The sequence below is a fragment of the Dendrobates tinctorius genome, unplaced genomic scaffold, assembly GCF_039654945.1.
Source record: "Dendrobates tinctorius isolate UK_male_01 unplaced genomic scaffold, ASM3965494v1 ptg000357l, whole genome shotgun sequence".
In the NCBI taxonomy this organism is placed as follows: Eukaryota; Metazoa; Chordata; class Amphibia; order Anura; family Dendrobatidae; genus Dendrobates; species Dendrobates tinctorius.
Window position 1 is genome coordinate 528,501 of NW_027362023.1, and position 18,097 is coordinate 546,597.

Consider the following 18,097-nt stretch of genomic DNA (forward strand, 5'->3'; position numbering starts at 1 on the left):
AATTGTTAGGTGCATCATTACTCATAACGTCATTAGCAGGTAACACATTCAGTTTCCCGTCATCATCATCACCAGGGTTGACGTTACCCTTATTATCAGACTTGGGAGGGGTGTCAGGGACGTAGTATGTAACCATCCTCCCCAAGTCAGTCCCCAATAAAACATCAGAGGGCAGGTTTTCAGACACTCCCACTTCCCTCAACCCGCTCCCAGCACCCCAATCAAGGAATACCCGGACCACTGGCAAGGGACAGCGGGTACCCCTGATACCGGTGACCGTCAGGGTTTTCCCCTCAACAAACTCTTCAGGGGCCGCTAGTCCAGGACGGATGAGGGTTCGTTCAGCCACGGTGTCCTTGAGGCCTGTAGCAAGACGGGCCCCCACCTGGACAGGTTGAACGTTGTCGTCAATCCACCCAACCACACCTCCCACCAAAAGAACAGAGGCGTTGGGCCCAGAGGCCTTGGCTGGGGGGTTCTTTGCCTTTTCCGGACAGGCGAGACAGAAGTGAGCAGCCCGATTGCAGTTGAAACACAGGCGACTGTCAGTAGTAGGCCTGGTGTTGGCAACAGGGACGGCCAGCTGGGGGCACTGGGGTTGGTTGCAGGCTTACCCCCTCTCCAGCTGGTGGTGACTGGCCTACGTGCTTCTGGCTTACGGTTGGCCTCGTAGTTGTCGGCGATCTGCGCCGCTTTGTCCATGTTCGTTGGTTCGTGGGCCAGGATGAACTGTCGGACCTCAGCTGGGCAAACATGCAGGAACTGGTCTTTGATCATCAGGTCCCGTAGCTGCTCAAAGGAATCAACGGACAGTCCATGGATCCACTGGTCAAAGTGGGTCCTGAGTCCTTGCACCACATCACTGTAGCTATCGTGTGGGCCACGTTGGAGGTTCCGGAACTTCTTTCGGTATACCTCAGGTGTCAGCCGGTATTTGGCGATCAGAGCCTGTCTTATGGCGTCATAGTCGTCTTCTGACGGAAGAGAAGCAAACACCTCCAGAGCTTTGCCTTTTAGCCCTGGGGTCAAATACCTGGCCCATTGGTCTCTAGGCAGCTGGTACTGTCTGCAGGCTTTCTCAAAGGCTCGCAGGAACTTGTCCAAGTCCCCGTCCTTTTCCATCACGGGAAAATGCTCTGGCCGGGATTTAGGAATCTGGACGCTGCTGGGCTCACTGCTTCGGGCTGTGGGGGCATTCCACCCCCGCTGGAGCATCTCCAGGTCATGGGCCCTCCGAGCATATGCTTGGCGCTCACGTTCGGCTCTCTCAGCCTCTCTTTCGGCTCGCTGCTCCGCTCTCTCCCGAGCTTGCTGGATCAGCGTCAGACGTCCATCACGGTCTTCGGCAGGGAGTGCGTCCAAGGCCGCTTGCAGGTAGGGGTCCAGCGCGCTCTGGTTGGATGTGGGGCCAGCACTCAGGAGTGGAGCCTCTGCTGCAGCCCCATTGTCACTTGGGCCAACTTCTGCATCCGCTGGACCCTGGGTGTTGTCCAGCTGCACCAGAGCCGCGATCAATTGATCTCTGGTTTTGTTTGTGGCGTCAATGCCTCGGTACGTGCATAGTGCATACTGCAGCAAGGTTTTCCTTTTTCTGCTGTCTGTACCAGTGTTCTCCTTTTGCTGCCATGGTTTCCAAATAAAAGATAGAAAAGAAAAACGAAGACGGAGGGAATACTTACAAGTACACAAAAATGTCTCAGGACTAGTAACCATCGAGTCTGTTCTCCAAAACCTATGATGCAGGATTCCCACAGGAACCGTGCAGGTTTTTAGTGAGAGGAATGATTGCTCAAACCAAATCACTAACGCTCTAGGATTATCCCACCGCTCTGCCACCAATATGAGGAACGGCGGACCGCTGTCACCCACTTGTGACGGACAGCGGACCCTGTGCCACCAATAGATCACGATCCCACCACTGGCACCAGTAGGTCAGCGGACGGAGGGATGCGACGCACTGCCGGCACAGTGGGGGCTTATCTTAGTTATCCCACCACTAGCACCATGTGACAAAAATACAGCAAGCTAATCTTGCTCTAACAATTTATCGCAGGGGGATATTTTGGTTGCCCCACCACTGCTAACAACCTTCCAAGAACTGCGGGGATTTATGTATATCCCACTTTCTCAGTTCCACTTTGGAACTCGCAGCTCTCCGGCGCCCCCCTTACCCTCAGGTCAGTCAGGGAACGGCACCTAGGATAATTAGTCGCTGGACGGGCTGCTTGTTGTGCACGGGCCGCTAGACTAATGCAGTACGGGAATTATCAATGCTGTGGCCTCAACCACTCATTCAGCAATATAAGACCCTTCTGTACTGCCAGCTAGCCTCGCCAGCCGCGCACACGACCTCGCCACCAGCCACGCTTTACTTAATCAAAGAGTTAATTAAGAGGGTCCGCGGCAAACCCCAAATTAGTAGCGATTATCTAAAAAAGGCGCATAGTTCGTTTCTTAGAGCATGGAACTGATAATTTTACGATTTATTCCCCAAAGTCGGGCAGTGATTACAAACACAAAAGATGTAATAAATTGAGACATTACATATGTACAAATACAAATATAAAACAAAGCGGATGAAAGAACAGAAAGTAACACTCACATGTGCGTAGTTGGTATTAGACAGACCATGTGGCTGGGGGAGGGGCGCTTAACCAAACGTCCCCACTCATTGGCACGTCTCTCTGGCAGAAGGACTCCAGCTGAACTGACTGGAATTTGGTAGGGAATACCTATAGCCTAGGGCCTGTGACCTCACGAAATGGGCGGTCTGGAGAGGTCCAACCTCCCTCTCTCCAAGTTATGATTTGGCTACAATAATAATAATCTTTATTTATATAGCGCCAACATATTCCGAGAATAACTATATCTAAACGAGAAAAGCCCGTACCAACACACATAGGGCATCATTGCTTGTGATTTACCGAATAGAATCCGAAGACACCAAGCATGCCATAATTAAGACCCTCCATTTGGGAGCAATCCATATCTCAGTTTCTGGAAGTCCGAGAATTGTGAAACTTAGGGGTTTAGAAAGCTGGCTTCATTGCCTACACAGTGATATGATTATTATATCTCGACGGTGTATGGTTTTTGCGGTACAGTCTCTTTAATATCACCCATAGTTTCATTCAGCCACAGATCTGAGAACAAAGGAAATGCTTTCCCTTAACTAATTAGCATTCCCTTCTGTGGAGAGGGGCCAAATGTTATAGAGGAAGTGTCCTATTACCAGTGCGGGCACACAGCTGATAAGGAGAGGGGGGATGCTGCTGTGTGACAAGGCGATTTTCTGGAAAGAATTGAGGATTCTAGAAAGTTCTACCTTACAGACATTTTACATTACACAACACATTCTACTGATCTGAGTCCTAAGTCCTCCCTTCTTTTCTGCACCCTTCTTCATGGTTTATTCTGTAATTTTTTATCATTTTTTGATTTAACAAAATTATTTTGTTTTATACCTTGATTTAGCTTCACTCCTTTATCCTGAGGTGTTTCACTGACCTGGGATCAGTGTTGGCCCCGTTCATATCTGTTTAACCCCTTAGATGCTGCTGTCAATAGTGACATCATATAAATGGTTAACAGAGTGCCTTCTCCCTTTTTATCCCCATCGGCACCCTGAGATCATGATTGTGTGGTCCTGAGGTTTGCCATAGCAGTTCATGACCAAATAGCGGCCTTAAGAGTCTCCCCGGCTACAGTGACCTGTCCAGAAGTCTGCGACATTTAGGTGGTAAAAATACACTTTTTCAATCCTATCATGCCACTTTGCATTAATTCCTAAATTAAGTCACCTGAAGGGTTAATAAACCACCTGACCGTCACCTTCCTTGGTATAAACAGATCCTCGGAGAGATATTTGTATTGTCCCCTTATAGACTTATACAGGGTTATTAGATCGCCCAAACTTCAAACCTGGATAGGTCCCTAAAAATATAAATTTGTTAAATTTCCTTGAAAAAATGAAAAATTCCTGCAACATTGTTAGCCTTTTATGAGGCTTAAAAAACTAAAATAACATTTTACGAATGGTGCTGATGTAAAGCCGACATGTGGGAAATGTTATTTATTAATGATTTGCTGTGGTATAATATCAGTATCTGGATTAAAGAAATAAATCAAAGTTTGAAAATTGGAGAATCTGTGGTAGATGTGAAGATTCCTGTTCACCAATGGAAACCATTGTACTGGAAGGAGCTGGAACAGTTGTGTCTTGCGGAAAGGGCAAAAACCCCAGTGGCAAGATATGGAAAGCTCATAGAGACTTATCCAAAAACACTGCAGCTGTGATTGCCGCAAAAAGAGGCTACACAAAGTAATGACTTTAGGGGGTGAATAGTTATGCACACTGACGTTTACAGTTCTTTTGTTTGCTTCAAAATGAAAAGAAAACCAAATGTTCACAAGTGTAGGGGTGATCTTTACATGAACTGATGCAAACCCTCTAAAAGGTTGGAATTTCAGGTTGTGAGGTAGCAAAACACAAAAATATCAGGGAATACTTTTGCAAGCAACTATATGTACACAGTGACTGCACCAGCAGAATAGTGAGTGCAGCTCTGGGGTATAATACAGGATGTAACTCAGGATTAGTAATGTAATGTATGTACACAGTGACTGCACCAGCAGAATAGTGAGTGCAGCTCTGGAGTATAATACAGGATGTAACTCAGGATCAGTAATGTAATGTATGTACACAGTGACTGCACCATCAGAATAGTGAGTGCAGCTCTGGAGTATAATACAGGATGCACAGTGACTGTGCTGAATGTGTAGACGCTCTCAGTCCTTTTGTACACAGGGCTCAGCTTACCATCTGTGAGTTCTCATCACGATAATTTGCAGCAATATCTTGATTCTCCATGGCTCCCCCCAGCAGTCCGATGGCGTACGTGCGGAGGGGCTGCTCAGCTTCCCGTGCCCATTTAAAAAGGTTTTCCACAATCCCTTCCTAATAATGCAACACAGATATTGTAGCAACCTCCAAACAAAAATTGCCACTTCCCCCAACAGTAAACACTGGGGAGGTTATAAAAAGAGGTTAAAGGACAAAAGAAAAACCCTCTGTCATTGGGGAGAAAGTACTAACCTTCTCCTGGAACACCACAGCGGTCTCCAGCCCCGGCATTATGTCCAGTAATAGTCTGCAGGCGGACGTGTTGAGCGGAGGCTCGCGGCTGGTCATGACATAGGCATTAACCAGCTGGTGGGAAAACAGACACAGTTTCATAAAGGGGAACACCACACGAAAAGTAATCACGTGGAGGCGTCCAGACGGACTCACCGCATTCATGAAGTCGTCGTTCTTGAAGAGAATCCGCAGGAGATGGCCCAGCATACATTCAGGGTTCGCACGGCCTGGAGAATACAGAGAAGTAATATTACACAAAAAGAATAAACGCAACATGCAAAGAATCCCACAGAGGTCAGCGAACAGGCGGATCCGCCATCTAAATCTAGTCTGACGTCAGGCAGATTTACTGCTATCCGTTACATGAGTAATCTCTCTAGACGTGCACTGACCTGGGTGTCTGTCATCAAAGGGGTCGGGGTCTCCCTTACGATATTCCTCTGTCTCCTTCTCGATCAGTTCTGACATCCTAGGAGAAACATGGAAAAGCTCAGTAACAGGTCACCCCCAGCACCAACTGCTCATCTGTGTTTCCTCACCTGGTTAATATGGCCACCATGTCCTGCCCGCTGCCATGTCCCGTCTCCCACTGCTCCAACAGGGAGGTCAGCTCAGACTTGGAGTCAACGTGATTCCCCGTGGACGCCATGACTGTCAGAAGAAGAAACGGGGAGAAATTCACAGAAACCAGAGCACTGATTGGGATACACAAGTCTCCTCCCCAGTAATGGCTGATAACAGGGAGTAATAGATTGTAGTGTCCTGTCCTACAGTCTCCTCCCCAGTAATGGCTGATAACAGGGAGTAATAGATTGTAGTGTCCTGTCCTACAGTCTCCTCCCCCAGTAATGGCTGATAACAGGGAGTAATAGATTGTAGTCTCCTGTCCTACAGTCTCCTCCCCAGTAATGGCTGATAACAGGGAGTAATAGATTGTAGTCTCCTGTCCTACAGTCTCCTCCCCAGTAATGGCTGATAACAGGGAGTAATAGATTGTAGTCTCCTGTCCTACAGTCTCCTCCCCAGTAATGGCTGATAACAGGGAGTAATAGATTGTAGTGTCCTGTCCTACAGTCTCCTCCCCAGTAATGACTGATAACGGGGAGTAATAGATTGTAGTCTCCTGTCCTACAGTCTCCTCCCCAGTAATGGCTGATAACAGGGAGTAATAGATTGTAGTCTCCTGTCCTACAGTCTCCTCCCCAGTAATGGCTGATAACAGGGAGTAATAGATTGTAGTGTCCTGTCCTACAGTCTCCTCCCCCAGTAATGGCTGATAACAGGGAGTAATAGATTGTAGTGTCCTGTCCTACAGTCTCCTCCCCCAGTAATGGCTGATAACAGGGAGTAATAGATTGTAGTCTCCTGTCCTACAGTCTCCTCCCCCAGTAATGGCTGATAACGGGGAGTAATAGATTGTAGTCTAATGTCCTACAGTCTCCTCCCCCAGTAATGGCTGATAACGGGGAGTAATAGATTGTAGTCTCCTGTCCTACAGTCTCCTCCCCAGTAATGGCTGATAACTGGGAGTAATAGATTGTAGTCTCCTGTCCTACAGTCTCCTCCCCCAGTAATGGCTGATAACAGGGAGTAATAGATTGTAGTCTCCTGTCCTACAGTCTCCTCCCCAGTAATGGCTGATAGCGGGGCGTAAAGGCCCCGTTACATACAACGATTATGTTGCAACATCACCAGTTTGGTGACGTTGCAGCGATGTCACAACGACATTGTTGCGCGTGACACGTAGCAACGATCAGTTGGCTGATTGTTGCCTAATGGTCTGGGCCATAAATGTATCATTGGTCTCCCGCTGGGCAGCACACGTCACTGCGCGTGACACCGAGAGACCAACGAACAGCTAGCTCCCAGCGACATACAGCAGACGCTGGGAGCTGGTATCCAGGGTAAATAGCGGGTATCTAAGAGCCACGCGGCGCTTAGATCAGGGCTGTGGAGTCGGAGTCGTAGTCGTGGAGTCGGTGCTCATTTTGGTGGAGTCGGAGTTGGAGTCGGTATAAAATGGACCGACTCCTAAAATATATAATAAATTGGGTGCAGTAATTCAATGCAGGATGTGCTGAATATTTTTTCATAAGAGTTTGGGAAAGTTATGAAATGTCCTATAAATGACTGTTCTATTCCTGATCTAAGTCTACATTCACACACAGCGTTTTTCCTGTGTTTTTTGAGGATACGTTTTTCAGCTGCAAAAGCTCATCATCTTTTTAAAAAACTGCATCACCTGAAAGGATTTTGAGCTCATAGATGTTTTCAATAGCAAAAGCAGATTAGAAATCTGCTCTATCTATATATCCATTTATCCATATCTGTCTATTCATATCTTATCTGTACCAAAAAGAATGAAAACCGGGTAGTACACCAATATATATTCTGTTCTATCTAAATATCTGGATTATTGGATCATAAAAATGATTAAATGTCTGAGGTTCACATTGTACTACAATAAATTTTTCACTTAAATATAAGCAATATGTGTGGGAGTCGGAGTCGTGGAGTCGGAGTTAGAGTCGGTGTAAGGGAAATTGAGGAGTCAGAGTCGCAGGTTTGGCTTACCGACTCCACAGCCCTGGCTTAGATACCTGCTGTTTACCCTGGATACCAGCGTGCTCGCTGGTCCTGATCGCTGGTGAGTCTGTCTATGTGACAGCTCACCAGTCATCAGCTACTGTATGTCCACTTCGGATCGTTGATGGGATCGCTGGGACATTGAAGCGTGTAACGGGGCCTTATTAGATAATTTGCATTTTGCTGCACTCGTGCGGCGGTTGCTGACGCTTCGCTGACTGTGAGCAATATATTCTATGACTGATCCCGATGAGTCCGTTACTGTAGTTTCTTATATACCTGCACCCAAACATGAGGAGGCGACGACAGCAGCTGGCATTGAGCTACTAATGACCCCGCACATCCACCAGGTGGCACCATTCCCACAGGACACAGGCGGGAGAACTGCCCAGATTCTAGGGAGGGAAATACATCAACAATGAGGGTAACAGGGCTCCACCGAAGAGAATTAACCCTGCGAGCACAGCTCACTTATGCAGGATAATAAATGTATAAAGTAATGCAGGGCCGGAGACATCACTGGTGCCCTAGGGGTGAGGGGGGCTGCACTGGGCCCCCTGTGTCCACTCCTGAAATAACATAAAAACAATGTCGCCCCTCATCACACAGACCCCCCCTCACCCCGCACTCATACGGGGGGCTGATGTGGCTCCACATCACTTTATAGGGGTCACTCCATCATTTGAATGTAACATTGCACCAATTTCCACACAGAGGACGATGTGCAGGAGCGGATTCCCAACACGTCACTGACACCACAAAATCACAGGGACCCCAGTAATAAACAACGGCCGGATCTGTACACGACAGGGGAGCCGGCGCGACAAGTGAACTTACTTATAAAAGGCTCTCTAAAGAACCCCGGCCAAACTATGGAAATGGTATGACCCAACCGCACAATCCATCCCAATTCCGTGTCCACTCTGGTTGTGCTGGGAGCTGTAGTTCCAGAACGGCTGGAAAATCACGGAAGGCTCCAGCCCGTGTCTCTCACCGGCTGCTCGCGGTCTAGATGCCGTCACTTGCAGCAACTACAACCCCCAACATCCTCCTGTCTGCTTCACGTAGAGTCACCGGGGTGACATCGCCCCACTGTGACCCCCGAGAATCCGGCTCTCCCGTATTGTGACTTCTCTATCACACCCCATCTCATGTCAGTCTCTTTCCTTCTCCGTCGATCTCTTCACCTCTCCCCTTCTCCATCGGACTCGTCCCCTCTCCGCTTCTCCTCGCCTCCGTCAGTCTCTTCCCCTTCGGTCTCTTCTCCTCTTTCCCTTTCTCCTGTCAGTCTCAATCGGTCTCTTCTCCTCTCCCCTTCTCAGTCGGTCTCTTCTCCTCTTTCCCTTTCTCCTGTCAGTCTCTTCCCCTTCGGTCTCTTCTCCTCTTTCCCTTTCTCTTCTCCTCTCCCCTTCTCAGTCGGTCTCTTCTCCTCTCCCCTTCTCAGTCGGTCTCTTCTCCTCTCCCCTTCTCAGTCGGTCTCTTCTCCTCTCCCCTTCTCAGTCGGTCTCTTCTCCTCTCCCCTTCTCAGTCGGTCTCTTCTCCTCTCCCCTTCTCAGTCGGTCTCTTCTCCTCTTTCCCTTTCTCCTGTCAGTCTCTTCCCCTTCGGTCTCTTCTCCTCTTTCCCTTTCTCCTGTCAGTCTCTTCCCCTTCGGTCTCTTCTCCTCTCCCCTTCTCAGTCGGTCTCTTCTCCTCTCCCCTTCTCAGTCGGTCTCTTCTCCTCTCCCCTTCTCAGTCGGTCTCTTCTCCTCTCCCCTTCTCAGTCGGTCTCTTCTCCTCTCCCCTTCTCAGTCGGTCTCTTCTCCTCTCCCCTTCTCAGTCGGTCTCTTCTCCTCTCCCTCTCTCCTGTCAGTCTCTTCACCTCTCACATTCTCCGTCAGTTTCTTCTTCTCCCCAGGTCCCGTTATCTGCAGTCTCTCCGCTGTCCCCGGGGGTCTCAGTCTCTCTCACCTCTCGGCCTCGGTGCCTCACGCTCTCGGATCTTGTGTCGCACGCTTCCTACGTCACGGTGTGCGGGCCTCGTCTGTCCATCCAACCTCTGACGCGCACAGGACTCTGGGTACTGCAGTCCAAACGTGACGTCACCACAGAGACAGCCGTCGGACATATTTCGAATGGCAGAGCAGATGAACTCTCTATGGCCATGTTGTGAATGGCAGGCGGAAATTCATTTCTGATTTCTCTCATTCCCGCCTTTTCAGACACCTCAGAACTCAGCTTCACAACTAAGCACTGTGACCAATCAGCATTCAGTGTTTTCATTGTGATTGGTTGAAATTAGAAATCGCTGCTTACTGATTGCAGACTTTTAGTTATACCGCAGAGCTGCACTCACTATTCTGCTGGTGCAGTCACTGTGTACATACATTACATTACTGATCCTGAGTTACCTCCTGTATTATACTCCAGAGCTGCGCTCACTATTCTGCTGGTGCAGTCACTGTGTACATACATTACATTACTGATCCTGAGTTACATCCAGTATTATACTCCAGAGCTGCACTCACTATTCTGCTGGTGCAGTCACTGTGTACATACATTACATTACTGATCCTGAGTTACCTCCTGTATTATACTCCAGAGCTGCACTCACTATTCTGCTGGTGCAGTCACTGTGTACATACATTACATTACTGATCCTGAGTTACATCCTGTATTATACCCCAGAGCTGCACTCACTATTCTGCTGGTGCAGTCACTGTGTACATACATTACATTACTGATCCTGAGTTACCTCCTGTATTATACTCCAGAGCTGCACTCACTATTCTGCTGGTGCAGTCACTGTGTACATACATTACTGATCCTGAGTCACATCCTGTATTATACCCCAGAGCTGCACTCACTATTCTGCTGGTGCAGTCACTGTGTACATACATTACATTACTGATCCTGAGTTACCTCCTGTATTATACTCCAGAGCTGCACTCACTATTCTGCTGGTGCAGTCACTGTGTACATACATTACTGATCCTGAGTCACATCCTGTATTATACCCCAGAGCTGCACTCACTATTCTGCTGGTGCAGTCACTGTGTACACACATTACATTACTGATCCTGAGTTACATCCTGTATTATACTCCAGAGCTGCACTCACTATTCTGCTGGTGCAGTCACTGTGTACATACATTACTGATCCTGAGTAACATCCTGTATTATACTCCAGAGCTGCACTCACTATTCTGCTGCTGCAGTCACTGTGTACATACATTACTGATCCTGAGTTACATCCTGTATTATACTCCAGAGCTGCACTCACTATTCTGCTGGTGCAGTCACTGTGTACACACATTACATTACTGATCCTGCGCTACATCCTGTATTATACTCCAGAGCTGCACTCACTATTCTGCTGGTGCAGTCACTGTGTACATACATTACTGATCCTGAGTAACATCCTGTATTATACTCCAGAGTTGCACTCACTATTCTGCTGCTGCAGTCACTGTGTACATACATTACTGATCCTGAGTTACATCCTGTATTATACTCCAGAGCTGCACTCACTATTCTGCTGGTGCAGTCACTGTGTACACACATTACATTACTGATCCTGCGCTACATCCTGTATTATACTCCAGAGCTGCACTCACTATTCTGCTGGTGCAGTCACTGTGTACATACATTACTGATCCCGAGTTACATCCTGTATTATACCCCAGAGTTGCACTCACTATTCTGCTGGTGCAGTCACTGTGTACATACATTACTGATCCTGAGTTATATCCTGTATTATACCCCAGAGCTGCACTCACTAGTCTGCTGGTGCAGTCACTGTGTACACACATTACATTACTGATCCTGAGTTACATCCTGTATTATACCCCAGAGCTGCACTCACTATTCTGCTGGTGCAGTCACTGTGTACACACATTACATTACTGATCCTGAGTTACATCCTGTATTATACTCCAGAGCTGCACTCACTATTCTGCTGGTGCAGTCACTGTGTACATACATTACTGATCCTGAGTTACATCCTGTATTATACCCCAGAGTTGCACTCACTATTCTGCTGGTGCAGTCACTGTGTACATACATTACATTACTGATCCTGAGTTACATCCTGTATTATACCCCAGAGCTGCACTCACTATTCTGCTGGTGCAGTCACTGTGTACATACATTACATTACTGATCCTGAGTTACCTCCTGTATTATACTCCAGAGCTGCGCTCACTATTCTGCTGGTGCAGTCACTGTGTACATACATTACATTACTGATCCTGAGTTACATCCAGTATTATACTCCAGAGCTGCACTCACTATTCTGCTGGTGCAGTCACTGTGTACATACATTACATTACTGATCCTGAGTTACCTCCTGTATTATACTCCAGAGCTGCACTCACTATTCTGCTGGTGCAGTCACTGTGTACATACATTACATTACTGATCCTGAGTTACATCCTGTATTATACCCCAGAGCTGCACTCACTATTCTGCTGGTGCAGTCACTGTGTACATACATTACATTACTGATCCTGAGTTACCTCCTGTATTATACTCCAGAGCTGCACTCACTATTCTGCTGGTGCAGTCACTGTGTACATACATTACTGATCCTGAGTCACATCCTGTATTATACCCCAGAGCTGCACTCACTATTCTGCTGGTGCAGTCACTGTGTACATACATTACATTACTGATCCTGAGTTACCTCCTGTATTATACTCCAGAGCTGCACTCACTATTCTGCTGGTGCAGTCACTGTGTACATACATTACTGATCCTGAGTCACATCCTGTATTATACCCCAGAGCTGCACTCACTATTCTGCTGGTGCAGTCACTGTGTACACACATTACATTACTGATCCTGAGTTACATCCTGTATTATACTCCAGAGCTGCACTCACTATTCTGCTGGTGCAGTCACTGTGTACATACATTACTGATCCTGAGTAACATCCTGTATTATACTCCAGAGCTGCACTCACTATTCTGCTGCTGCAGTCACTGTGTACATACATTACTGATCCTGAGTTACATCCTGTATTATACTCCAGAGCTGCACTCACTATTCTGCTGGTGCAGTCACTGTGTACACACATTACATTACTGATCCTGCGCTACATCCTGTATTATACTCCAGAGCTGCACTCACTATTCTGCTGGTGCAGTCACTGTGTACATACATTACTGATCCTGAGTAACATCCTGTATTATACTCCAGAGTTGCACTCACTATTCTGCTGCTGCAGTCACTGTGTACATACATTACTGATCCTGAGTTACATCCTGTATTATACTCCAGAGCTGCACTCACTATTCTGCTGGTGCAGTCACTGTGTACACACATTACATTACTGATCCTGCGCTACATCCTGTATTATACTCCAGAGCTGCACTCACTATTCTGCTGGTGCAGTCACTGTGTACATACATTACTGATCCCGAGTTACATCCTGTATTATACCCCAGAGTTGCACTCACTATTCTGCTGGTGCAGTCACTGTGTACATACATTACTGATCCTGAGTTATATCCTGTATTATACCCCAGAGCTGCACTCACTAGTCTGCTGGTGCAGTCACTGTGTACACACATTACATTACTGATCCTGAGTTACATCCTGTATTATACCCCAGAGCTGCACTCACTATTCTGCTGGTGCAGTCACTGTGTACACACATTACATTACTGATCCTGAGTTACATCCTGTATTATACTCCAGAGCTGCACTCACTATTCTGCTGGTGCAGTCACTGTGTACATACATTACTGATCCTGAGTTACATCCTGTATTATACCCCAGAGTTGCACTCACTATTCTGCTGGTGCAGTCACTGTGTACATACATTACATTACTGATCCTGAGTTACATCCTGTATTATACCCCAGAGCTGCACTCACTATTCTGCTGGTGCAGTCACTGTGTACATACATTACTGATCCTGAGTTACATCCTGTATTATACTCCAGAGCTGCACTCACTATTCTGCTGGTGCAGTCACTGTGTACACACATTACATTACTGATCCTGAGTTACATCCTGTATTATACCCCAGAGCTGCACTCACTATTCTGCTGGTGCAGTCACTGTGTACACACATTACTGATCCTGAGTTACATCCTGTATTATACCCCAGAGCTGCACTCACTATTCTGCTGGTGCAGTCACTGTGTACATACATTACATTACTGATCCTGAGTTACCTCCTGTATTATACTCCAGAGCTGCACTCACTATTCTGCTGGTGCAGTCACTGTGTACATACATTACATTACTGATCCTGAGTCACATCCTGTATTATACCCCAGAGCTGCACTCACTATTCTGGTGGTGCAGTCACTGTGTACACACATTACATTACTGATCCTGAGTTACATCCTGTATTATACCCCAGAGCTGCACTCACTATTCTGCTGGTGCAGTCACTGTGTACATACATTACTGATCCTGAGTCACATCCTGTATTATACCCCAGAGCTGCACTCACTATTCTGCTGGTGCAGTCACTGTGTACACACATTACATTACTGATCCTGAGTTACATCCTGTATTATACCCCAGAGCTGCACTCACTATTCTGCTGGTGCAGTCACTGTGTACATACATTACATTACTGATCCTGAGTTACATCCTGTATTATACTCCAGAGCTGCACTCACTATTCTCCTGTTGCAGTCACTGTGTACATACATTACTGATCCTGAGTTACATCCTGTATTATACCCCAGAGTTGCACTCACTATTCTGCTGGTGCAGTCACTGTGTACATACATTACTGATCCTGAGTTACATCCTGTATTATACCCCAGAGCTGCACTCAATATTCTGCTGGTGCAGTCACTGTGTACATACATTACTGATCCTGAGTTACTTCCTGTATTATACCCCAGAGCTGCACTCACTATTCTGCTGGTGCAGTCACTGTGTACATACATTACATTACTGATCCTGAGTTACATCCTGTATTATACCCCAGAGCTGCACTCACTATTCTGCTGGTGCAGTCACTGTGTACACACATTACATTACTGATCCTGAGTTACATCCTGTATTATACCCCAGAGCTGCACTCATTATTCTGCTGGTGTAGTCACTGTGTACATACATTACATTACTGATCCTGAGTTACATCCTGTATTATACTCCAGAGCTGCACTCACTATTCTGCTGGTGTAGTCACTGTGTACATACATTACATTACTGATCCTGAGTTACATCCTGTATTATACTCCAGAGCTGCACTCACTATTCTCCTGTTGCAGTCACTGTGTACATACATTACTGATCCTGAGTTACCTCCTGTATTATACTCCAGAGCTGCACTCACTATTCTGCTGGTGTAGTCACTGTGTACATACATTACATTACTGATCCTGAGTTACATCCTGTATGATACTCCAGAGCTGCACTCACTATTCTGCTGGAGCTGTCACTGTGTACATACATTACTGATCCTGAGTTACCTCCTGTATTATACTCCAGAGCTGCACTCACTATTCTGCTGGTGCATTCACTGTGTACATACATTACAATACTGATCCTGAGTTACATCCTGTATTATACCCCAGAGTTGCACTCTCTATTCTGCTGGTGCAGTCACTGTGTACATACATTACATTACTGATCCTGAGTTACTTCCTGTATTATACTCCAGAGCTGCACTCACTATTCTCCTGTTGCAGTCACTGTGTACATACATTACTGATCCTGAGTAACATCCTGTATTATACCCCAGAGTTGCACTCACTATTCTGCTGGTGCAGTCACTGTGTACATACATTACATTACTGATCCCGAGTTACTTCCTGTATTATACTCCAGAGCTGCACTCACTATTCTCATGTTGCAGTCACTTTGTACATACATTACAATACTGATCCTGAGTTACATCCTGTATTATACCCCAGAGTTGCACTCTCCATTCTGCTGGTGTAGTCACTGTGTACATACATTACATTACTGATCCTGAGTTACATCCTGTATTATACTCCAGAGCTGCACTCACTATTCTCCTGTTGCAGTCACTGTGTACATACATTACAATACTGATCCTGAGTTACATCCTGTATTATACCCCAGAGCTGCATTCACTGTTCTCCTGGTGCAGTCACTGTGTACATACATTACCGATCCGGAGTTACATCCTGTATTATACCCCAGAGCTGCACTCTATTCTGCTGGTGCAGTCACTGTGTACATACATTACTGATCCTGAGTTATATCCTGTATTATACTCCAGAGCTGCACTCACTATTCTCCTGTTGCAGTCACTGTGTACATACATTACATTACTGATCCTGAGTTACATCCTGTATTATGCCCCAGAGCTGCACTCACTATTCTGCTGGTGCAGCCACTGTGCACATACATTACTGATCCTGAGTTACATCCTGTATTATCCTCCAGAGCTGCGCTGCACTCGCTATTCTGCTGGTGCAGTCACTGTGTACATACATTACTGATCCTGAGTTACATCCTGTATTATACTCCAGAGCTGCACTCAATATTCTGCTGGTGCAGTCACTGTGTACATACATTACTGATCCTGAGTTACCTCCTGTATTATACCACAGAGCTGCACTCACTATTCTGCTGGTGCAGTCACAGTGTACATACATCACTGATCCTGAGTTACCTCCTGTATTATACTCCAGAGCTGCACTCACTATTCTGCTGGTGCAGTCACTTTGTACATACATTACATTATTGATCCTGAGTTACATCCTGTATTATGCTCCAGAGCTGCACTCACTATTCTGCTGGTGCAGTCACTGTGTACATACATTACTGATCCTGAGTTACATCCTGTATTATACTCCAGAGCTGCACTCACTATTCTGCTGGTGCAGTCACTGTGTACATACATTACATTACTGATCCTGAGTTACCTCCTGTATTATACTCCAGAGCTGCACTCACTATTCTGCTGGTGCAGTCACTGTGTACTTACATTACTGATCCTGAGTTACATCCTGTATTATACCCCAGAGCTGCACTCACTATTCTGCTGGTGTAGTCACCGTGTACATACATTACATTACTGATCCTGAGTTACTTCCTGTATTATACTCCAGAGCTGCACTCACTATTCTCCTGTTGCAGTCACTGTGTACATACATTACAATACTGATCCTGAGTTACATCCTGTATTATACCCCAGAGTTGCACTCTCTATTCTGCTGGTGTAGTCACTGTGTACATACATTACATTACTGATCCTGAGTTACATCCTGTATTATACTCCAGAGCTGCACTCACTATTCTCCTGTTGCAGTCACTGTGTACATACATTACAATACTGATCCTGAGTTACATCCTGTATTATACCCCAGAGTTGCACTCTCTATTCTGCTGGTGCAGTCACTGTGTACATTACTGATCCTGAGTTACCTCCTGTATTATACTCCAGAGCTGCATTCACTGTTCTCCTGGTGCAGTCACTGTGTACATACATTACCGATCCGGAGTTACATCCTGTATTATACCCCAGAGCTGCACTCTATTCTGCTGGTGCAGTCACTGTGTACATACATTACTGATCCTGAGTTACATCCTGTATTATACTCCAGAGCTGCACTCACTATTCTCCTGTTGCAGTCACTGTGTACATACATTACATTACTGATCCTGAGTTACATCCTGTATTATGCCCCAGAGCTGCACTCACTATTCTGCTGGTGCAGCCACTGTGCACATACATTACTGATCCTGAGTTACATCCTGTATTATCCTCCAGAGCTGCGCTGCACTCGCTATTCTGCTGGTGCAGTCACTGTGTACATACATTACTGATCCTGAGTTACCTCCTGTATTATACCCCAGAGCTGCACTCACTATTCTGCTGGTGCAGTCACAGTGTACATACATCACTGATCCTGAGTTACCTCCTGTATTATACTCCAGAGCTGCACTCACTATTCTGCTGGTGCAGTCACTTTGTACATACATTACATTATTGATCCTGAGTTACATCCTGTATTATGCTCCAGAGCTGCACTCACTATTCTGCTGGTGCAGTCACTGTGTACATACATTACTGATCCTGAGTTACATCCTGTATTATACTCCAGAGCTGCACTCACTATTCTGCTGGTGCAGTCACTGTGTACATACATTACATTACTGATCCTGAGTTACCTCCTGTATTATACTCCAGAGCTGCACTCACTATTCTGCTGGTGCAGTCACTGTGTACTTACATTACTGATCCTGAGTTACCTCCTGTATTATACTCCAGAGCTGCACTCACTATTCTGCTGGTGCAGTCACTGTGTACATACATACATTACTGATCCTGAGTTACAGCCTGCATTATACCCCAGAGCTGCACTCACTATTCTGCTGGTGCAGTCACTGTGTACATACATTACATTACTGATCCTGAGTTACCTCCTGTATTATACTCCAGAGCTGCACTCAC

General features: G+C 46.4%; 1 protein-coding gene across 4 annotated transcripts in view; it reads right to left on the bottom strand.

Annotated features, from left to right (window-relative positions):
• The window catches only part of DCAF1 (DDB1 and CUL4 associated factor 1), a 32,560-nt gene extending 22,647 nt beyond the window's left edge, over positions 1-9,913 (bottom strand). The window contains exons 1-6 of one of the 4 annotated variants that reach the window (XM_073562535.1): positions 9,671-9,913; positions 5,677-5,788; positions 5,530-5,606; positions 5,291-5,364; positions 5,096-5,209; positions 4,820-4,957 (exon numbers count right to left, since the gene is read on the bottom strand). In XM_073562535.1, the coding sequence (XP_073418636.1) occupies positions 4,820-4,957; positions 5,096-5,209; positions 5,291-5,364; positions 5,530-5,606; positions 5,677-5,788; positions 9,671-9,827 (672 nt within the window). In that variant the 5' untranslated portion in view covers positions 9,828-9,913. Of the gene's footprint in view, positions 1-4,819; positions 4,958-5,095; positions 5,210-5,290; positions 5,365-5,529; positions 5,607-5,676; positions 5,789-8,002; positions 8,091-8,560 lie in introns of those variants that run through there. The other 3 variants (XM_073562538.1, XM_073562537.1, XM_073562536.1) reach the window with 3 other exon arrangements.
• Between the last annotated feature and the right edge of the window lie 8,184 nt (positions 9,914-18,097).